This window comes from Haemorhous mexicanus, chromosome 1 (genome assembly GCF_027477595.1).
Source record: "Haemorhous mexicanus isolate bHaeMex1 chromosome 1, bHaeMex1.pri, whole genome shotgun sequence".
NCBI classification, from domain to species: domain Eukaryota; kingdom Metazoa; phylum Chordata; class Aves; order Passeriformes; family Fringillidae; genus Haemorhous; species Haemorhous mexicanus.
Window position 1 is genome coordinate 124344006 of NC_082341.1, and position 23591 is coordinate 124367596.

Here is a 23591-nt window from a genome sequence, read left to right on the forward strand (position 1 = left end):
TTTGTCCAAGTTATCATAGGTTTGGACTTGCTGGCCCAGGATGGAAATTTGAGTGTGCATTAGGAAAAAAACCTTGCCCTTTCAGTCTTCCAATCTCTGTGTTTGACATTTTATCAGATTAATCTTTTTTTTGCTGGTGGTGATTTTTAGTTTTTTTTTTGTAGTGTAAATTCTCATGCTGGGTGAAAGGTGTCCCTCCTATGACATTCTATTAAAATGCAGTTTTCTACAGGTGCTTCTGGTTAGCTGCTTAATCAGAAAAGTCCAAGCACATCTGTGCTAGAAGAGATTTTTTCCTGGATACGTCTGTGCACATAGGGGATGTGTCACAAAGGAAGAGAGGATGTTCAGGGCACAGGTCATTCAGCAGGGTGCAGGGCTGTGGCTGTACCAAGCCTGCTTCCAGCTTCTGCAGTGTCTCTGCAGTGTGCTTCGCTCTCATTGCTGACGGCAAGAGCAAACTATGGTGGTCTATAGGCGCTGAAAACTGCACATCAATAGGCATGCTTGGATTCCAACACTGTCTGTGCAGATAATTTTTAGCTAATATGAAATTAGAGAGTATAATGGCTTTTAGATAGATGAACAGTTTTAATGCTTCTTCAGAAATGTATGCTTACATTTAGATATCTAAACCCCTTCGAAATCTGTTTTCTGATGTTATGGTCCAGGATTGGGAACGTACAGAGGAAATGAGAAAAATAATAGATGAAGGTGAGGTCAGGAGAGTTCTGCTTTTCCATTAATTTTCTCTTATCCTCAGCGTGGCACTTTCTTGTGACACCCCTGATTATATGATGACCCAGTTCTGTACTCCAAAGATAGGATCATGCTGTGGGAAAGACAGCTGAGGGCTGCTGTACATCCCCACCACTGATGTGGGTGTTAATTACCACTGTATAGTAATTACCTCGCATGTGCATCAATAGAGAAAGAAAGTCTGGAAAAAATGTTCCTTCCTTCCTGCCTACCATTCTGTGTGATTTGGAACTATTCTTTGAAGTCAGCTGTGTCCAGGCTTATTGGCAGCTACTTCTGTAGACAGTTGTACAGCCATAATAGAAGAAAAATTAAAGCAAGCAGTAAAGGGAAAAAAAAAAAAGTGGATTTTGTTTGAGTTTTCTTGGTTTTTTTGTTGGGTTTTCCCCCTATGTTGCTGCTTTCTTGGATATCATTTTGGGAGGTAAATGCAAGTCTGTTATGCTAAGGAAGCAATTATAATCAGTGAATCTAACGATAAATGATTTAGCTAACTACCCTCATTACGCTGAACATCTGATTACACTGAATGTAATATTTTTCATTTTAAAGAGTTTCATTTACAATGTAACTTCAAACAACTTTTCTGTCTGAAGCCTCCTGTATTTATTTTATGTCATAAGTAATCGTCCACAGAGCAATGGCAAATTTAATTGAATTCTTTATTCAGGGATGTTACAATTCGGGAGGTTTTCATGTTGTTGGGGTTTCTTGTTTCTTTTGATTTTCAGAAAGATAAGAAAAGGAAACCCTTTCTGCCCATAGAATATCTGCAAACATGGAACAAAATCTGAGGAATGTAACATCTTTTTTGTTTATGCACACACGTATAGACACACAAGAGCCTCTCAAGCTGCAGGCTTCTTGACAGATCAATGTTTTCTGTATCCTGTATAATTTAGTCAAGGCAGAAAATAGATGAGATGGCACTCATGGCTTGAGGCTGAACTAAAATTCTCTAATAGTTTCTTTGCTATAAATGAATTACAATGTCATAAAGGATGTATCCACTTAAAGTTGGTTAATTACTAGGAAAGAAAGAACTTGTTTGTCTCTGAAACAAAATGATGAAGCCTCAAGGCAATACCTGCATTATCAAAAAGGCTAGATCGTGTATCAATTCCTGTAGTAAACACATTAAAATCCACCTTAAGGCTGACAGACTCTTGCCTCACTGTTTCCTGTGGAAAGCTTTTCCAAAGCAAATGCTGAAGTGGTCAAGAAGCTTATCTTGCTTGTCCTTGTGCTGCTCTTGTCCTGTGCTGGGTCTTTTCTTCATGTTTGCTCAGCTCAGTGTGTGACATGTTAATGAGCAACTATCAGTTTCTGTCATTGCCATCAAATTTAGAAGAGTGATGTGAGGAGAATTATGGGTGTCAGAGATTGATTCTCTGATAACATTTTCTTTTTGTTACAGTGAGATATTTCTAAATCACATAGAAAAACTGCTTCCTGGTATTCCTGGTATACCTGTTTGATACACAGCTTTGTGTTCAAAACATCAGCAGTAAAGCTGGACTGCAATACTACATAGACAAATTTATCATGTATTTCCTATGACTCTAAACATTGGAAATCTAATGACTCTTCAATTTTTAAGATGTGGTTCCAAATGTCTAGAAATTTGTGACGTAACTCTCTCTAAATGTAGAGTCTTTAACTGAAAGTTAAGCATTCACTCTGAAAGATACAACAAAGAAATAATAGCTGAGTTTGTCTCCTGATGAACTTAGTGAGAAGTACTTTAGAACAGAAATTAAGATTCAATACATGTCAGTGAAGCAAGACCAGAGAGAATAGAGAGATCCTGGAAAAAGTAAATGAAATTTGTCTAGCTGGTCTAAAAGATATTGCCAGATGGCTTGAATTTAGGTTTGGGATTTTTTTTTTTAACTTTTCCCATGCTGTGCTCATTCTATGAATGTAAATTAATTGTTTCTTTAGACTTTGGACAGAATAGGATCAGTACTTATTATCAGTAGTGTTCTGTAATTGAAAGTTATGAGTCTTGGTAGATTATATGTACTGACTCTTTGCTCACTGAGGTGGACATCAGGTTCATCCTGCTTTCCTTAACTGTTGCAAGCAGAGAGAATGTGTATCTGCAGTGAGCAGAGCTTTCTTTCACTCCTGGTCACTGATAGGAATCCAGCCCAAGCCTACAGTAGTCGAAACCCCTGCCCCATGATGAGTATTTGGCATGTTGTCTCTTTAAACAGTGTATTCCATGTCTGGAATATCCAGAGCTAAAAAGGAGACATCCATTGTCTGAAAGAGAAATGTGGAAGCAATTACTTAGCATTTTTTGGTTCAGTGTGGATTTGGCTGTTTTGACAGTGATGGGAGAAGCAGGAGGGCACCTGTAACTGGTCTGTGGTCGAAGAACTTCCCTTTCACATCACAGATAGGATGGTTTCAAGTGACTTTGGATGTATGTAGAGACTCTGGAGACTAAATTATGGAAAACAGGTGAAAAGTGGGCAGTATTGCATAGAGCAAACTGGACCTTTTTTCCCTTTTTTTTTTGTCATCCATGACTTTCTGTCTTCACATTTCTATGCTTACATTTATGTAATCCCCTGCTCTTGTGTTTACAAAGGGTGAAGAGAAGGGCTGTGAAAGGCCTTCTTCAATAGCAGGACTGTTGCTTTGCAAGCATCCTCCTCTGTTTCTGCCTCAGATACTTGTGCTTATTCTAGTGCCAGTTGCTCAACATACCTTACTCATAGGCTAAAGGTGGTTTAAATTGGTGGGAGACCAGTAGTTTAGCCAGATGCTGCAGTCTTGCAAGAAAATGAGGAGCATTATGGAGATTCCTCCCCTTAGTTTAAGAGTTTCTTGGGAATTTGGTTTTCAAGAGTTGAGAGTTTGTGTCCCTACTGTACTCCCAGTCTAGTCCACTAAAGCAGATTTTTGCCAAGGAAGTCCTTAAGTTTCATTTCTTGAAATTTTCTTAATACCCCTTTCCACTTGTAAGTATTTAAATGCATTGTTAAACCTGATTAACTTTTCTCTTCTCTTTGTATTTTTCTTGCCTCACCGTGCAGTCATATCCCCTTCACCAAAGCCTGCAGTATTTCCCACAGTAGAGGGAAACAATGGCTGTCCCGTTCCCAGCCAGGACAGGGTTAATTTCTGCAGTAGCCAGGAGGGACATGGCTAGGACCTGGAGATTGTTCTAGACCACCTTACATCATTGCCAGGGGCAGGGGAAGGGAGTATCTTCCAAGGAGAAAGGGTTCCTTCTGGTGGAGTAAATGTGGTGCTGGTCCTGAGCCAGAGAAAGCATGGGGTGGCATGGCTGTGGTTGGATTGTGGGCTCCACAGAGACCATTTTTGTGCAGGAATCAGTCTGTCTTCTGTACACTTTTGTCATTAATATTGTTGCTTTTACTGTTTGTTTTCTTGCCCCACTGCTGTTTCTAGTAAATTGTTCTTATCTCAACCTGTGATCTTTACCTTTTGTGTCTCCAATTCTCCTCTCCAGCCTGCTGCAGGGGAACAGGGAGTGAATGATGGTGCATGGCTTGGAGTGTTTCAGAGGAAAGACTGAATTGGAGAATACAATTCCTAAACCATGACATCAGTAGGGACTGACAAAAGCTGGTGATGGGGTTATGCCTGGAATCATAGAATTATTTAGGTTTGGAAAAGACCTTTGCGTCTAACCGCTAACCCAGCACTGCCCAGTCCACCACTAAACCATGTCCTTGAGTGCCAAATCTACACGTCTTCTGAATACTTTCAGGGATAGTGACTCAACCATGTCCCTGGGCAATCTGTCCCAGCTTTTCCTAATAACCAGTCTAATCCTCCCCTGGCACAAATTGAGGCCATTTCCTCTTGTTTTATCACTCCTGTGTGGGAGAAGAGGCCAACCCCCACCTCATTACAAGAAGAACAGTAAGATCTCCCCTGAGCATCCTTTTCTTCAGGCTAAACAACCCCAACTCCCTCAGTTGCTCCTTGTAAGGGCTTGTGCTCTAGGCTTTTCTCCTTCTTCATTGCCCTTCTCTGGACACAGTCCAGCCTCTCAGGGTCTTCCTTGTAGTGAGGGCCCCAAAATTGAGCACAGGATTGCAGGTGTGGCCTCAGCAGTGCCAACTACAAGGGTGCTAGAACCTTACCAAGGGTAGGGCTTACTGAGTTGCTTACTCATGAAATATAAGTTATACATTATTAGAGCCACATGGTATTGTAAATCAAAGGCGACTCCAATGAAGGGGAGAGAGGATGATGCATCTGACTCCACCATCAGAAGGCTAATGAATTACTTTATTATACTGCATTATGTACTGAATCTGCCAGGCACTCACTCTTGCTCACAACTGCACAGAACTGCACTCATCGCTGATTCTCTCGTGACTGTCCTGTGGCAGTCCCACACACACACACTTCTTGGCCCTGCTAGGCCAAGGGAACAAAACATCCTCACTTTGGGTAAACAATCTCCATATTGCATTCTGCTTTAGCACAACGCAGGCACAGCAAGGGAGATAAGAATTGTGTTTTCCTTCTTCTCTGCTTGGCTCACAGTTTCTCTCTGTTCAGAGAGCATGTGAATACTACAATATGGTACTAAAGTTTTTCTTCACTACGGCACTTCAAAAAACTGCACTTCAGTTTTCACAATAGTTGTGAGATCAAAATATTACTGTATATGCTCTTTGACAATTTAAAATCGTGGCATTGTCATGAAGCTTTTCAGTTGTTAAAATGAAAACTTTCTGTAAGTAGTAAGGATGCTGGTGATGCTGTACATAGGATTGTATTGCTGACAGATGCTAGGAGACATGATTTAAAATTGCTGAGTCTTAGCATGGGTTGAGATGGTAATTCTACTTGGTAATTTATCATTTATTGAGATTGGCCATTTAGTGGAAGGATACATGAATTAATTTGCTATAACGGAAAATGGACACATTTACTACAGAAAAAATTGAATTTTTACATCTGTATTAGATGTATATAAATGCATTTACAAATATATATGTATTAATTTATATACACACACATATATACAATAAGCATGTTATACACACTCTCAGCTGTGTAGTTAAAAACTAGATGGCAGAACATTATTATTAAATTGTTATTAAATAAATACAGAATTGTTATTAAAGAAATTCAAAGGTTTGTGTGCACATAGATACAGAAATACAGAGATACTGTTTATCTGTGTCATAAATATATGCTTTTAATTCGAGCTGAAGAAAATAATTAAGGATTCCCACACTTCCCTACTCTGTGCCTCTGTTCTGATGTGTCCTTTCTCAGATTGCTGGCTATGCTTTTCTAGATGGTCTTGAATATCTTGTGACTGAGGGATGAAAAAATCTAGTAGAATTGAGATCCATTTCCATGCTTCTGTTGAGAACAGTAGGAACTAATTTATATGTTTGCCACACAGGTTGTGGAAATAAAATGCTAAATTCTTCTGTGCTATAAAATCAAAGCAAAACCTTTCTAGAGCAGAACCATCAACTTGGTGGTATTTAATGCCTTAACCCAGTTACCTCCTGCTCTCCAATTATTTCTCTACTATCCTTCTATTAAAAAAAAAAAGATTAGCAATACCTAGGATAACCCTGTGGGCTTATTGGCGCAAGAAATTGAGAGTAAGACTAAACACTTGGATTTGCTTGAATTATCTTTCTGTTCCAAGTTACTCAGGAATGCGTGTCTCTGCAGGTCTGAAACCTTCTTAGGGTTCTGTTTGCAAAATTTCAGTTTTCAGGACTTTATACATGTCTGTGTCAGCTTTGGAGGGTACCCTGTAAAATGCTTCACTAAGAAAACATCAGTACTTCTGCATTTCCTTTGTACTCAGGTTGTGGGAAGACATCTTGGGAAAGCCTTTATCTTTATGAGAGATTTTACTTTTTGAACCCTAAGATGTTCGTTACCTTATCCTGGTGTTAGTTTTCCCTGAGGTACTTGTCCCTCTTATTTGACATTGCTGCATAGGGGATATCTTACAAAAGTCGAACACAGCAATAATCCTCAGTAGATTTATTGTGTATTGGATTATCTACCTTTTCTTTTTTTTAAGGAAGGCTTTTCTGCTGGATCTTAGAGAAATTGCAAGGCTTTAAAAGCTAAACTAACATCACATTTGGAGACAAAGAACTATGATTTCATTCTGGTTCATTTCAAATGGATTAGAAAATACTGTCCCAATTGGGCACCATGCCAAGATTGCCATTAACTTTTCCCATAAAATATGATTAAGGACCTTAACAAGCATTTAGTAATTAAGCAAAGTGCTTTGGAAATTTATATGCTGTCTACAGGTTGTCATGTTCTGTAAAATACTGAAGACAGTTTTTATGAAAAGCAATAAAAATAAAGCACTTGAGAAACATCTGGGAGTGTTATCTGATGGGGAAGGAATAGCTTCACTTGTAACAGGATATTTTTGTATTTAAAATGAATGTTGTGTAAAGTTGATTTTTTGTTTGGGTATTTTTAGGTTAGTGAATAATTGCCTGAATTAATGGAGGAATTCCTATAACCATATATTCCATTCCAGTGTCCATGTTGCCTCATTTTGTACCCTGAGTTAATTATTTTCCATGTACTCCATTAATTAGTGTACTGTTCCACATTTGGTTTCTGGTTTCATTTAATGCAGATGAAATTGCTGGAATAACAGTCCAAAGAGATGGGATTGCTGAACAGTCTCTGAATGAAGCAGATTTTCCTATTGTATGGCAGGAAAAAGCAGTATAGGCTTTCAGCCTGATAATGTTCAGGGGAGAGCAGCATGAGGCTTTGTTTTGTAGCTTTTCTAACAAAGAAGAAAAGGTTGGTCTGCTGCTGCTGAGGTAGCTTTTATGAGCTGTGGCCACTCAAAGTGATTTATGAGTAATTTTCTCTACAAACCTCTTTTCCTTTCAATAGTGTCCAGCTTCCTTTGACACAGAGTGCATTGTGGATCATGGAACAGGCTTAATGGAATAACAGAACTAGATTATCTTTGCTATGCTTTCTGAGGGAGTTAATTTTAACCTTAAATTTGGGAGAATTTGTTTTTCAAAACTACAAACAACAAACAAATAAAAGATGGAAGGATTTTTTAAATCAACTAAATTATTCCAGATTATTGAAGAGTAGCAGGTATTCAGATCTGCAGTCTGCACCCCAGCCCAGCAAGTGTGGAACAATGTATCTTCTCTCCTAGATGAAATAATAAAATAAGAGGGGGAGCAATTTTTAGCCTTGTGTACTACATGAGTCAGTGCTTTAATGACTGGGGGATCCAGCTGATCTTCTTGTTTGAGAGCTAGGATGCAAGAAGACAATTTTTTAATTTTTTTCTTTTCTTTTTTTTTTTTTTTTTTTCCCCATACTATAGAGCAACTGAAATTTGGCTGCCAAACTCCTTAGTTCCAGCCTGGGTTGTGGTTCACTTGTGACCTTTGGTCAGGTCTGTGCCTTGAGCACGCACAGTGGAGATAGATCACAGTGATACCTTCAGGTTGTCACTGGAGAATCTCTCTTTTTTTTCCTATATGTTCCACAGTTCACTTGGGTTTCTCTTGTTCTGTTGCCCAGAGTTTCTGCATTAGTAGCTGCTGCCTGGTTCTCACTGGTAGGTAGGGAGGCCTACCAAATATTTCTATTTTCAGCTGCCACAGGAGATTTTAGGAGGTTCACTACCAGCAGAATGAGTTTTGTGATCAGAGAAATGTGGAATGGTTTGGGTTAGACAACCTTGAAAGATCATCTGGTCCAACCTCACTGCTGTGGCAGTGACAGACTTATTTAAGTGTTGCTGTAGAGGCAGTAAAACCTGTGATCATATCAGAAAGATATGTGATATTTACCTATGAGATGCTTAATGATCACTCCTCTGTGGTGAGCAATTAATGTGCTTATAAGTTGGAAAGTTAAAGCAAAAATTCCTTTAGGGTTCCTGAATTGAAAAAGACATGTACAATCCATATTTATCCCCTGTAGGGTTTCTGCTTTTTTGTTTCTTTTTATATTGTGAACATGTATGTTTCCTCTGTCAGTACTGTGTTTCATGTTGGGGATTCTGCTTTTATGTTACTGCACTTATATACAGCAAATATGAACAAAGCTTGTAGAATGTGAAGCTCAGGCACTGTTTCTATGCCAGTTTTCCCAAAGCCACTCTTAAAATCCATACAGTTGCTACAAACCTTTTTTTCATGGGTAGCTTTGTTGAAAATCACTTTCAGATCCCGTGTTTTTTCTGATAACTAGATGTTAAAATTTTGCACTGTACTGTCAAAGGGCAGAGGGACAGTTTTTTGTCTCCAGAACAAAAAAAGTTCTTTCTTTTATTGCTTTTTATTTAATTACTTTAAAAGAAGGAGTGATAGTGCCTGTTGATTATTTTATTACTCCTTGATCCTCTCTTTCCATATGGTAAAAAACACTCCAACCTTAGGACGGTGTCTAAGAATAGTCCCTTGTAGAAATTTTGTTGAGGACTTGAAACAATTAGTTTTTGCCTTACTTTGTCTGTTTCTTCTTCCAGAGCATTCTACCTGGACAAGTCAAACTTGCCTCCAAATTCAACATCTAAAGCAGCTTATATTGATAAGGTAAATAAAAATGTTAAGTGCCTAATTAAACTCTGCCTGTTACACACGGTGTTACTGAGACCTATTCCATCAAAAATGTAATTGTTTAAAGCTGGGAGGAAAGGAGGAGATCTCCTGTAGCTTTTTGTCCCACCTCTGTTTTTTGGGGTAGGTGGTACCATGTGGTTCTGATTAAAAGGTGTGGCAGAAGGGTATCTGGGTTTGAGAAGAGGAATCATTGCCTTCCTTTTTCACTGTGCTTTCAGAGCCATGCTACTGCCCTTGGACCATGTGGGGTAGGATGGGGGAGGACAGGTGCAGGCAGAAATTCTTTGTTCTGAAAGCTGGAAGTGCTTTTCCAAATTAAATACTCCTTCAGCATCCTGCTCAGAAGACTTTCTTCTGAATCTTCTTATTTAGGCTTTCTTCAAATGCTTTCATCTGTCTTTAAACCTCTGTGGCTGAGAGATTCCAGGGGCTATAAAATTTCATTTAATGCTCTCTTCCCTCGTTGAAGAGTTAATTCCTATATAGCACCCCAGAAGGGGGAATAAAGAAATTCCTGGGGTCTTGCCTGTGAAAGTGATTGAGCTACTATGGCTTGAGAAATAACAGTGCTCATCAGCTGAGCTCTATGTCAGACTAAAATTTTATGTCAGTATCAGCCCTGGTTTTAACAGACTGGTGGTTCCTGTTTCTTGGATCCATGCAGGACTGCACATGGGGGAAGAAGGACGTTTGCCACTCCTTCCCTGGGGAGTCAGCAGCTTGCCTAGCAGTCACAGGTGCAGCAGGGGATGTTTAGCTGTGAGGGAGGTGCTTGTTGCCTCTAAACCTGTTCCCTGTCTATTTCAGCAAAAAGTTCAAGGGCAAGAGCAAAGCATCTCATAATCCACATCTGACCAAGGGATGCTAGGTTAAGCTAATGCGTTTATTTTGCAACTGGAGCAAGCCAAGAGTGAGTGCATGATCCAGTTTTGGCTGCACTTTTCACTTCATAGTCCATAGTTCTGCATTAAGAATTAGATGCAAGTTAATCAGTTTAGATTTAGATGCAAGTTAATCCAGTAGGATCTAAACCAAGTTGAATCTGTTTGCACCCAGGTTAAAATATGCTATTTTTTACAGGTGATTTTCTTGATATCTATGCTTTTCAGTGAAGTAGCTATCATAGGACCAAATGAGGCTGTTGTTTCTCTAACTAGTTAAAACTATCTTTAGGGAATTAGTTTGTCTTTCAATAGATTAATTCTTTGAGTAGCATGGGGATTTATTGGAATCTTTAAGTGTTTCTGGAATAAAGAAAAATGGGAATTTGGAATTAGGTGGTCTGAAAATTTGTATTGTGAACATCTCATTTACACAAAGCACCATGAGATACTGGTTTTCATTGCTAGACCACTTTTGAATGCTTCTCTTCTGACACAAGCTTTGCACTTGAAAGCTGCCTTCTTTACTTCATTTATTCTTAGTACAGTAATGCTGGGATTATTTTAAGTCTTACTACAAAGTTAACTGGTTTTGCTTTGTAGTATGTTTTTGTCATATCTGTTAATTTTTATTTTTTGATGTTAGTCAGGATTAGGAACTAGACATTTGACAAATAAAAGACAGTGTTGTCATAAATGTAAGCTGATTTTCTCAGCAAGTCAATTAACAAGTCTTGGTGTCTTCCTGTATATGTGTACAGTTGTATGTTGCTTCTTTATGTCTTCCCTTCTTTCCCAGTCCATTAATGGATACAGCACTCATGGGTAAATTGGGTCTATTGAAGTGAAAAACACTTCCATAGGCAGAAACTGGGAAGGAAACAGTCAGATGGGAAGAACTGAAAAGCTTTAGGAAGTTGTCGTGTCTCAGAAGACTCTGTGTTTGGTATTTATGTCATGGAATTTGGCTTTCTCAGCCAGACCTGGTGTTCTACCTGCATCTCTGATGACCTGCTCTGATGGAGTATTTAATGTGCTCTCAGGAGCAACTATTCAGATACCTCTCTGTTCCTCCCTCGCAGCTGATGAGGCCTCTCAATTGCCTGGATGAGCTGTACCGGCTCATCGGGTCCTTCATCCGCTCCAAGCGCACGGCCGCCTGCGCCTACACCGCCTGCAGCGCCTCCGGCGTCGGGCTGCTCTCGGTGTCGTCCGAGCTCTGCAGCAGGCTGGGAGCCTGCCACATCATTATGTGCAACAGCGGGGTTCACCGGTAGGACCAGTGGTTTCTTCCTCCTTTTTTGGCAGTCAGGCACTCCGTCGCTGCAGGTTGGAGACTGCTGCTCTTTTCAGAGATGGATCTTACATGAAATATCTAATATCTTACATGAAATAGCAGGTGCACTTGAAAGATTTGTGGCAATTCTAGAACTGTGCTTGCATTTGGCAGAAATGGACAGTACAATTTCTTTTGGTTTGTGCAGTTGTAATGAGATTGTTCCCCATTCAATTCAGTAAAAGGCAGAAAACTTAATTACTAAAGTAGAAAGAGGAATGTTACCTAGATGAATAATATGTATGATACTGAACTCTTAATACAGGCAAGAAATGCTGAAATTTTTATTTACTTTGTATGGCATGGGGAATAATAGTAGAGCTTGACTCAAGGAAACAAGATGATTGATTCAAGGAGATAAGACACATGCATTTCTGCAGGTGCACCTTATGATAACGAGAGGTTCAGCCTGAAGGATGGTTGATGTGTTTAATACAATACCAAAAACTAGACTGACCTATGGTCAACTGAACTTTGTCATCAACCCTAAGAGATTTTAATAGACAAATATATATATATATATATATATATATATATATATATATATATATATATATATATATATATGACAATAGTATCACCACAGAACTCTCTGGTACTTAATCATATTTGTCACAGGCAGCAATATATTTGTGTTCCACCTGGGCAGATTACAATTTTTTGGGACAGTGTACCAAAAAAGTAAAGACTGAAATTTGAGAGAGAGAAAAACCCCAAAAAACAAAAGAATTAACATAATAGTCTGACATAAAAATTTGCTCTTCTCATGAGAATTCCAAACTGTAGATAAGGGGTAGCAGTATGTTAAAAATGCTGCTTAGTTTCTGATCTATACAAGTCCTTATTTTAGCAGAGTTGGTTACCAATACCTTGAGTTAGAATGAGCAATAATTTCTCCTGATTTTAAGTAAAATCCTTTCTTCCAAAGAGTTTTGAGGAGGGAAGAAGAAAAAGGGCAATTGCAACATAAGCAATGCAGATTATCAGTCATGAAAAAAAGGAAAAGCTCCATATACAGCCAAAAAAATTAACTTGTGTAAAGACAGTGTTTGCCATTTGAGAGTTGGCAACAGAGTACTTGTATTACTCTCTGTCAGTGATACAAGTGCACATAACATATTGTATACTGTACTTAATTTTAGGGGATAGCAGGAAAAAGCTTTGTTATGGAACAGTAGTCACTATATCAGAGGAAGATGCAAATGCTGTGGAGCATGGGCTGTCCTGACACTGTTGTTTCAGAAGACCATGGGGCTGTACAGCTTTTCTCTTTGTCTTGCTTTCAGTTTCATGTCTTATGTGATTAGAAAAGGCGTTGGGCATAATTCTGATGGTTTTTTTTAAGCTGAAAAAAGACTGCCTCTGAGTTTGATCATCATTTCATGAATTTGTCAGTACATTTGTGACAAAAATTCTGATAGCTTAAGACTGAAGTCAGATCTACCCAAATAAACTATTACCCTATAGTGTGTGGCTCACAAATTATTCAGAATAATTTGGTGGCTGTATAAGATCTGGTTTGCTTAAATCTGAACATGAGCTGTTCTCAGATGACAGTTAATTCATCATCAGATTTCTGCTCAAAACTAGGGCTAATTCAAAAGTAAAAACTCCTTAAATGTCTATAGAAGTCTATTTTTTAACCACAAAAAAATCAGAAAACCAACATATTGGTTTTAGAGACTGTATTATGAGTATGGGAATGGGATTTAAAAGTGTTTTGTGTGGGTTTCTGTCTAGATGTTAAAGGATTCATCATCATCTATTTACATAAAGTAAAGGTGCAAGATGCTTTTCGCTAAAGCATGACAAGTTCTACTTTACAGTGAGTCCATTTGAGTTTTGGTACAAGATGCTGCTACTTCATTTGTGCATTAATACTGCCTTTGTGGCTACCATCTGTTCAGAGAAAGAAACACCAACTCTTGGCATTATCGGAGATATTTCAAGATGGGCCCTCCAGGAAAAATGAATGGGCTACTTGAGAAATTGTATAGGTACTCAGAGGTTTGTACCTGGAAGTTCAGAAGAAAACTCATGTATTTAGACACAAGAAGGGATTAATTCACTCTTCTAAGGGAAATAAATCTCTTTGAGTGGTTAAAACTAAGAAAGTTTTTTAACAACAATTTCCTGAAATTGCTGTTGCAGATGCAAACTGGATGGATGAAGAAGTTTTTCCTTCGCATTTGGAGTCATATAAAGTCACTTCATGTGCTGTTTTCTCTTTCTGGTCTCCCTAGGACACATCTCTACAGTCCAGTACTAAGTGGGCTTTGGTTTTTTGACATTCTGAAATTGCCTTTGCCCAGATAGAAAGCTTGCTTTGTTTCCAGCAGGTTTTGGTTTGCTCAGTCAATTTTGTGCCCAGCATTTCTAGTGCTAAATTCTGCAGTGTTTTTGTGGACCTACTCTTCTTGGTGCTCTCGGAGTAAAACAGTCTTGCAGCAACACGAAATCCTGTGAGAAGGACACAAGAGGAAAGAGTAAGATGCTGCATGTGATCATGCAAATCCCATAGACAGAGGATTTTGCTTTATGCCTGCAATCTTGACGGCTAAATTCTTCTGTTTGTTGGAGTAGTATTTAATCAGGGCAGATGATGTTGCAAAATAGTGTTCCTTAGCTTGTTAGCTAGTTCCTTAGAGTTCCAGCTACTGATTTTCAGTTAGAGGGGATCTTTATCTCTGGTTGTACTCAGCAGTGTATCTGGCTTTCTGTGCTCTTAGAAACGAAATACTGTGAAGTCCATGATTGTGATCAGTTGCAGAACTTCACGTTTTCTGGGCCCAGATCAATGACTCGTGACTTTTTAACGATAGGTCACAGATACTAAATGAGTTGAAAACTGGTATTATCTACAGATGCTACTGGATGAACAGATGGGGGAAAGATGTGAATTTTTCTTACAGATTAAATTTTGAAAATCTATTCATTTGTCAGTCTTCCCAGCTTAAAAATGAAGCTCAACTCGGAGCAAGGCTCCCCCATAATTTCTTTTTAAAAGCCCTCATTTTAACTCGGTTTCTATGATTGGTCTTTAAGGGAGTGAATGTCTGAGAGTCTCTGGAAGAGTACATAGTGCTCTACTCATGAACATCTTTCTTTTGTTCATGGGGAGTGGGAGCTGAGCAAGACATTAATCTGTCAAAGTTTAAATACTTTTAATAGAACTTTATATATATATATATATATATATATATATATATATATATATATATATATATATACACATACACACACACACACACACACCTTTTCTCCCTCAATTTATTCATCACTTACTGAACTGATTGGAGAACCCTTTTTGTGTTCTCTGAGTTTAGGTGTCATGGATTGACAAGGGGGCAGGGGGAGGTTTTGCCACTGCTCCTACTAACCAGAAGCAAGTCCCAGATAGTTTGTGAGGGAGGCACTGGGTGACAGTCCAATGCAGAAGAGGCCAAGAACTATGAAACAGCAGCTTTGTCTGCTTTGACAGTGATTGCTGATCTCTGGATCAGCAGTGTCTTGGTTTCTGACTTCTCTGTGATCCATATTAAATTGCTTTTTACGCTGCACTAGGCTAAAACAGCTTGACAGAGTTCATACTTTCATCCCTATATCCCAGATAATGCTGGGGATTTTGAATTGCTGGCGATTGCTTTTCTTTGATTTTTATTACGACAATATGTTTACCAATTTACATTAAAGCCTGCAATCCTATATCTATTTCAGACAGCAGTTCTTTCCAAATACATTTTGAGCACCAGAAAACCAAGGGTGGGGGAAAATAAGTCCCTTTAACCTTCACTGTCCTAAGTGATGTGTGAGTGCCACAAACCTCCCCTTGGATTAGCGAACATGCCTTGTTGATCAACAAGAGGAACAGAGCTCTGAATTAGTTTGAGAAATCAATAATTTGCATTTTTATTTTACCTTTTTTATCTTTCATAATTATATTTCTGCCTGCCAGCCAGCTGTCACCCTGTAAACAACGTTCTGCTTTCTTTGCTTGTGTTCATTTTGTTTGAAGTTGCTATCAGTCTGTACAAATGCAGGTGATGAAAGGCACTTTTAAATTTTATTGAATCACGATTCTAGCTCCTGCTTGAGGGAGAAGAGCAAGACTGCACTGCACAGACATGTCCTTGCCTTTTTCTGTGCCAAAATGAAATTAGGTGCAGCAGCTGCAGAAGTCTGTTCAGGGACCATAGGCCTTACAGGCTCAAAGGAATAATTTAAAGCATCCAAATGAAACAAATCCCAAGTTTATTTAAATTTTTGCATTTCCTGGAGGATCAAGGGAGAAATCTTCAATAATCTTGATGAAACCCAGAAAAATCACAGTCTTATTTTCTTTTCTGAATTTTAATTTCCCCTGCAGAAATTCTCTCCTTAGTGTTACCATCCTTCAAGCAGTGGGGTTCTGGCTGGCAGACACTTGGCTGAAGAATGAGGCAGGTTTTGCCAAGTGTTGATTATGCTGTCTCCTGTAGCTGGCAGTGGTCCTGCAATCCAGCCAAACCTGCTTCATCTTCCACATTGCAAAGCAGAGTAGCACCATAAGCTGTCTATCATGGCCAGCTGCCTTTCTGTGAATCAAATGAAACAAGGTGAAAAATAGGTACCCTGAATTTGTATTTTTGACATTCTAGCATAAGAATGCTTCCTTTCAGATTCAGAAATTTTCCTCTAAGAATTTAGTTCTGAGCTCAGTGAGTGCATGCTACAAAGAAAATCCTTGGAGTTTTGCAGCTGTATTTAGGCTATAAACTCCCTGGTAAGAAAGCTTTCAGGGATTGATGGGACTACTTTCAGGAGACAGGCTAGCACAGACTGAAAAACTAATCCATACCCTTCTCCAGCCATCTGGTCTCAACTGGGCTTTTAGTCCTGCTACCTTCCCATTTAGTCAAGATTCTCTTTTATTTTTTAAATGGTAGTTCTGTTATGTCTGTCTACAATTAGTATATTTTTATGATACCATACCCACTGAGGCATAAAGAAACTTCTCTTTGTGTAAAATAATTACTTGGGATAATAGAGTATTATTTAGGATAGTAGAACAGGATCATTTAGGGCTTAGGATAATAGGGTATTACATTCTGTGCTGGCTACTACCTAAAACCAACTAAATAATTTTGAAATAATGTGAGAATTTCTTAAAATAAAATAGGCAAGACATTTAGCACAAATAGTGCCATGCTGTTCCTACAGTAATAATTGTTTTATTTTGCTCTATATTTGTCTTTCATAGGCAATCTGGTACATTTTTGCTTTTTCACCTCTAGTGTATCTATTACATACACTGGATGAACTTGAGTTTTATTGTTCTCTTGCATGTTTTAAATTCTGAGACACTGTTTTGTTTAAAATGCAATCTGGAAATGCAGAGAAGTGCATTAAATGCAGTGAGACAGAAAAGATGGATCTCAGTCATTACTAGTACAGATTTGAAGGTGTGCTTTTTTTCTATTTGGTCTTCTTTTAACATTATGGATGTTTAGTAGCAGGGTTGACACACAATGCAATTACTGTGCTCTGTAGAATCGTCCTTTCATGCTTCAGTTCCTGCACAATTGCCTTAACTGCAGTCCAGGTCTTTGAGACTGGTGTTTTCCATGCAAAATCCTCTACTTTACAATAAAAATAAAATAGGACCTCTCAAACAATCTGAAATTAAAAACGTAACCAGATCTGCTTTAATTTTTGGCATAAAGAGAGGCAAATGAATAGCTTGAATTATTACAGGACAAGAAGTAAATTATAATTTTTTACCAGACTTACTTGTCTCCTTACAGAGGAATAAACCTTTAATGGAAAGACTTTCTGCACAGAATGAGAGATAATGGCCAAAGCTGGGGTTTCAGATACCTTTAGATTGTGTTTGTTTATTTTTGCAAGTATGATGGAAAATGAGTAAATAAAAGGCACGGAATAGCTTAAAATTTTGGAAACGCTGTTCTCTCATCAAGCAAAGAACATTTAATAGTGAAATTGCTTCCTTGCAACATTTCCAGCTGACTAGAGGTGCTAAGATCTTACAGGAAAAATGATTGTGAAAAGATGCTCCCTGCAGTTTTTTAACACTGACAGATGATGTGCAGTGAAAAGAAGTGCCTTTTTTTTTTTTTTTTTCTTAATTTTTCTTTGAAAGTCTCTCTGTTTTAAAGATGAAGGATACTTAAATTTATTTATGGAAATAGACTGGATGACAAGAATCTTTAAATCTGCAGGAAAAAAAAATAACATTACTTCCTTTGTGTTTCATACTTCATTATTAAAAATTACTAATATTGAGTCAAATAACTTTGATAAAAATATGTTTTTAACCTAGAAAAAATTCATTAACCAAGGGTAGATTTGACATATGACTGATAGATACTTAGCTCCCAAGAATGATTCTCTGGCTTGATAAGTTCATGCCATCTACTTCAGTAAGTCAGAAATCTATTGGTAGTTTGTGTCTGAAAATATCTGGTAGAGCTGGGTTTGATTATCCTGTTGTAGGATGGTGAAGGTATGCCTGATAAGGGAGTTGGGATATCTTTATTCTGAGATTTGCACAACTGTGTAACCACAGTGGTGCCTTTTGTGAATGAAACCCCTGCATGCTGATGCTTAATGGGTGAAAGGCAGAAAATCCCTTTAACAGGGGCTGCACATGGCCATTCTGTGTGGTGATGGTGTGTATTCCACAGACAGTTACTTTTTCAAGTGGTGTTTTTGATTCAGAGTGGAATTGATACACTTCATGTGCATAATAATGGCTTTCTGTATGTTAGACTGCCTTCAGGGGATGGGTTCCATCCACCACTGATTTTATAGTGGCCTTTCCACACTGGCAACATCTCAGCTTCACAAAGATTCATAAAAGGACTAAAACCATGTCCTGAACTCCAGCAGAGTTTACTGGAATTGTGAAATACAGTATTGTAGTTTAGTGTATGATTTTCATGCTCATTTTCTCTGCAATACTTCATGTTTGGCCAAATTTACCTCTGTTGAAAAGCAAGGCTGTTCAGCAAAGTTTCAGTATATGGGCACAGAGAATGCAAGCTTCAGTTTTACTTGCATGGAGACACATTTCCACAATGAGAACATCTTGGAGCTTGTGGAAGAATCTTGAATTAGGCCTGCCTATACTTTGTCCACCCATTTTTTTATAGTCCTGAACAACATTCGTCTTCCTTTTTAGTTTTATTGTGTCTATTTTCTTCTTCAGATTGTTTGTCAGAATCAATGCATATTACCCAGCCATCACTATTAATTATAGACAAATGCCCCCAAAAATGTTTACCCCAAATTGATTTACTTTACACTAAGTTTTTAATTACTTTATGCAATGATTTAAATAATATTCCTTCTATACATATTAATTTAAATGACAGCAGAAAAAAAGATTACTTGTAGTGTAGTTGATATAAAAAGTGGTTAAATGGAGGAATGATTACCTTATGATGTACAGGAAGAAAAGTAAATAAAATAAGAATAATGACATTAAATTACATGTTGAGTAGAAGCTTTAGTTTTTAATTAGACTAAGCACACATGCACCCTTTTCATATTTTTTTCCTATTCACATAGAACATAATTCATTTTGACATCTCTGACTGTGGTAACTACTAAACCAATTTGTTTCACCTCATCTTTTCTACTCAGGGCATTTTTCTAAGGGATGTTTTGGTGCATTTTTGGATGTAGAATGGCTGAAAGCCTAATTGAAAGCTGAGAATGAATTGGATGATTTAGATCCTTTTTACTCTGGTAACCTAAATATGCACTTTGCTGCATGGCGCCTCAGTAGGTAGTGAACACAAACTCAAAATTATTTTTCCTTTCAGGTGATATTAGACAAACTGTTTTGAAAAAATCATTTTTTCGGAAAATTTCAGTCTGTATTTGTATTTTACAACTCCCTTTTTCAGGATTGATGTGCATCTGTCCAGCCAATTTGCAGCCCTTTAGTGAAAATCACATTGGTGATAGAAAATCAGTTAGTCTTACTTTTTCAGGCAGGTTCAGAATGGTTTGATCCAGAAGTTGTTTTAAAGTTTGTATTTAATCTTCACATCAATACTGTCATGACTGATGGGAGATGGGGATAGCAGGCAGGAGCTGGGAGCAGGTGCAGCCCCTTCTGTTTCTTGGAAACCAAATGGATGAAATGAGGAATTCTCAGCTCTGTTGTCCTGGGAAATCCAAATGTCTCTGCCTTGCTGTTGTAATCTGTCAACGCAGGGAATTTGTCATTCTAACTGACATAAATTCTGAGATGATGAATTTGGCTCTTTTGTTTTTCTCACATTAAAAAAAAGGGGTGAGAGGAAAAGAGAGGGAGTCAGAACAGATTTTGATCTGTTTACGCTGTTAAATCTATGGATTTGGGCTTTATGCTTCCCATAGCAGAAGTTTATGAGGTTTTCCCCCAAATATTTTCCTTGTTTGGCTTGTCTGGGCTGATTGCATCCAAATGACCAGATACTTTCAGAGGTCAGAACTGCTTCCAGATTGCTTTGTAAACTTTAATACCATCTGTTTATCAGCTCTCAAAATGCAGGAGAAAAGTGGATTATTACTTACTGCACATATTTGCTGACATTCCTTGATATTGAACTTTGCTCAGACCACCAGAATAACTTTACAAGATGGAGAATAACCAGATTTGATTTTGTTTAATAAAATTTTAGAGTTTACATTGGTTTAAATTTGCATTTGCTTAATCTCTCCATGCTTGGCAGCCCTATTCCAGTTAAGACTTTTCCATGTTACCATCTGATGTTTTGTGTGTGCGGTTTTTTCTTTCACAGCAGGTGTCGAGGGGAGTTTGATTTGTGTAAAGGGATATAAACTAATTTAAAAAACGATTTGAAGAGCTGGGAGAAAGCACCAGTATGTAGATAAATGAGTCATTTCAGCATAGTCTCATGGAAGGTTAATATGATCAGTTTTGTTAGAAGATGCCATCTCACTGATCTGGTGTTCAACTACAATGACACTATTTGAGTGTTGCTGGTTTTTTTATTTAGAAACTAGTAACCTTATTTCTTAATCACAGGACAAAAGCCATAATCTATAGTTTATATTTAACTCTGCCATTCATCAGACCTTTTATGTGCCAGAGGAGAAACACAAAATCTGGTGATATTAAATTTCATCTCTAATGTAACAGTATATTCAAATGCAATCATGTCTCTGATGCTATTTTAACAATTTTTAACATCTGTTAATGAATAAGGTTTTTTAAAAGAGAAAGATGGATGTATCTAACCAGCATTGCTCTAGGATTTCACCTCAAACGTAAAATGTTCTATTGAAGAGGTGTGATAATAACTAACATCATCACTGCTGTCACTGTGTCTTTGCTACTAATTTCATAGGACGTGTTAAAAATACTATCCTTAGAATTGCTATTCTTACTTGCTGTGAAGAGAGATCTTAAATTTTAGCATATGTGTTTCAGAACTGTACTGTAGTTGTTGCCTACCTCCATAACAGCCTCTAAAAGAAATCTTTATTATGCTGTTTTGTGCTGTCTATGCTTTCTCACTCTGGTTATGTCATTATCTACACACTTGGCAGCATGATTTCTGAATCATGGTTGGAATTGCCCAAATGTAGAGGCCTCATAATGTCCATCATCATCAGCCATTTCATCAGGTTTGGATAGGGAGCAGCTTGGCAGCCTTTTTTCAATCACAAAATTGCACTTAATTCTTCAACATGACCTTCATTTAGAAGGTTCTTTTGTTAGTTTTGATACACGCATGCGGAATATAATTTTTTGATACTTTCAGTCTTAAGGGTTCCAGGAAGCTGGGATTTCTGGGAAACTTGGCTCAGGAACTACTTGCTTGAGAGCTGTACTTTGAGCCCATCAATACATATTATAACTACTGAGAAACTTTTTGCCCTTTCTGTTTGGTTTAGATTATATCTGTCAAGCTACATTTCAGATACTTCTGCTTTTTTCCACTGTCAGTAGAACAAAGCCTCCTTTGCAATCTGGTCTTGAAGGTTGGATGTTTAAATTTTGGTACTGGCAAATATTATGAACATGTATTTTGTGCAATATTTCACTTTTCAAAGACAAGATGAAAAAAGTGTTTAGAATTTCTAATCTAACATTTAGCTGTCTTACACCTTAATCAAACACATAAAAGAAAAGATCAATACACTCTTGCCTCAAGTTAACTGAGGCCAGTGTATACAAGAAACTGGGGAATGAAAATTATCTCATTACTAAGGAAAATCACTTAGCTTATAAATTTTTTATGAAAGACCATTAATAAAGCTACAGATCAAATTTAGTATCCTCTATGCTTGCTTCTGTGAAACTTCTTGCAGTCCAGAAATTAGCTTAAGCAGTGTGTCATTTTGGGTTTGAGTTTTTTTCAGTAAGAAAATAAGTACAGACACATTTTTTCCTCCTACAGATCTTCTGCTCAGCAAGATAAGTGTTTGATTGAAACATATTGTCTGTTCTGTGTGCATATATAAACTATGCAGAACACTTTGGTCAGGATTTTGCCAAAGGGTGCTCAAAATTATATATTAATAATGTGTCTTAGTTTTATTATTTGAACTTGAAAATTACAGCTTTTGTCGGGTTCTGCTGAGGTAGAATAATTTTGTGTACAACCTGTCTTTCTGGTTCAAGAGATTTGATTGTTTCAGTACTTTGGTAGTGAAGAGAAAAATCATTGAGCAATTTACTGGTGCAGAGTAGAGGCACTCTCACCTCTTGGGTTATAGCAGCCCTCAAACATGTTCTTTCTAAAAGCACCTGTTTCTACTCAGGTGTTTTGTCTCTATCCATGAGTTTTCTATGGCTGTGGTCTTGGTTGCATGAGAAACCAACCATTTTTTCTTGTCCTCATTACAATGAAAATGAGATGGTGTCTTCAAAATTACTTTCCTACCACTTCTTGCCTGGTGTGCTGGCAGGTTGTCTGTCCTACTGCTCTGAAACTTTTCTGGTTGCTCTGATGCTACAGTGACAGCCTTTCTGTTAGACAAGGAACCACAATCAGTTTTTGTCCTCAAGTGGTCTTTTGAAAAAGATTGGCAAACAGCACAGGACAGTTCATTTGAAGGAATGCAGTTTTCATCTATTTTCTTTCATGAAAGGGGTAAATGTCTCTTAATTTTGCACTGCACTGATGTGCCAAGACAATGATCAAGATAAATTAATTGTAAGAGATTGGGATCCTGGTACCAAGCATTGGTCTGCTTTAAGAGTGGAGGGGGAAGTAAAACATGCAGCAAGCACCTGAAAAGGGATTTATACAATTGCAAAAAATTTTTTCTTGGGTTGTTACTCTCCAAGTTGTGCACTTGCCAAGCCGTAGTTTTTTATGTGGTTTTTTGTGTGTTGTTTTTAGGATTTTTGGGCAGTTTGGTTTTGTTTGTGTGGGTTTTTTTCCTTAAGAACAAAACAAAACAAATGTGTTTGATTGTAAGTTGGCAAGAACACTTGTTACACTCAAAATCTTAGAAACCTTATACTGCTCAGGCTAATGCCTGCATGGGTGAGGGAGGTATAGGAGGCACATTTACTATGTAATCTTTTTATGTATTATTTTTTTTAAAGAGGATAGCTTTAAAAGCAGTTGTTTTGAGGAGATATCAGACAGCTGACCTCTTTTCCCCCATTGCAGCTGCACTCTGAGTGTCACCCTGGAGCAGGCGATCACGCTGGCCCGGAGCCATGGGCTGCCCCCTCGCTACATCATGCAGGCGACGGACGTCATGCGCAAACAGGTGAGGTGCTTGCTGGGGGGGAGTGTAGGCACACAGCTTGTGGTGACTGGGAGTGGGGACTGCGTGTCCTGCTTTAGGGCAAATCTGGGAGAAAAACTCCAAAAGGGGGCCCCTCCAGAAAGCAAACCCACTAAGCAATTCCTCGGAGAGAAGTGGAAAGAACCTGTTTATTTAACAGGCACAGCACCCCCCAGCACACAAAATGAACAATACCGGATGACGCTGCTCTTTCACTGCTCTGACAAAGATGACAAATTCAGAAAGTCC

At 38.1% G+C, this 23591-nt stretch overlaps 1 protein-coding gene across 2 annotated transcripts in view; it reads left to right on the forward strand.

Moving 5' to 3' along the window:
• Positions 1-23591, forward strand: part of PREX2 (phosphatidylinositol-3,4,5-trisphosphate dependent Rac exchange factor 2) — a 170199-nt gene that overhangs the window by 130712 nt on the left and 15896 nt on the right. For both annotated transcript variants that reach the window (XM_059861805.1, XM_059861795.1), the window contains 3 exons: positions 9269-9335; positions 11326-11516; positions 23222-23324. In XM_059861805.1, the coding sequence (XP_059717788.1) occupies positions 9269-9335; positions 11326-11516; positions 23222-23324 (361 nt within the window). The remainder of the gene's footprint in view (positions 1-9268; positions 9336-11325; positions 11517-23221; positions 23325-23591) is intronic.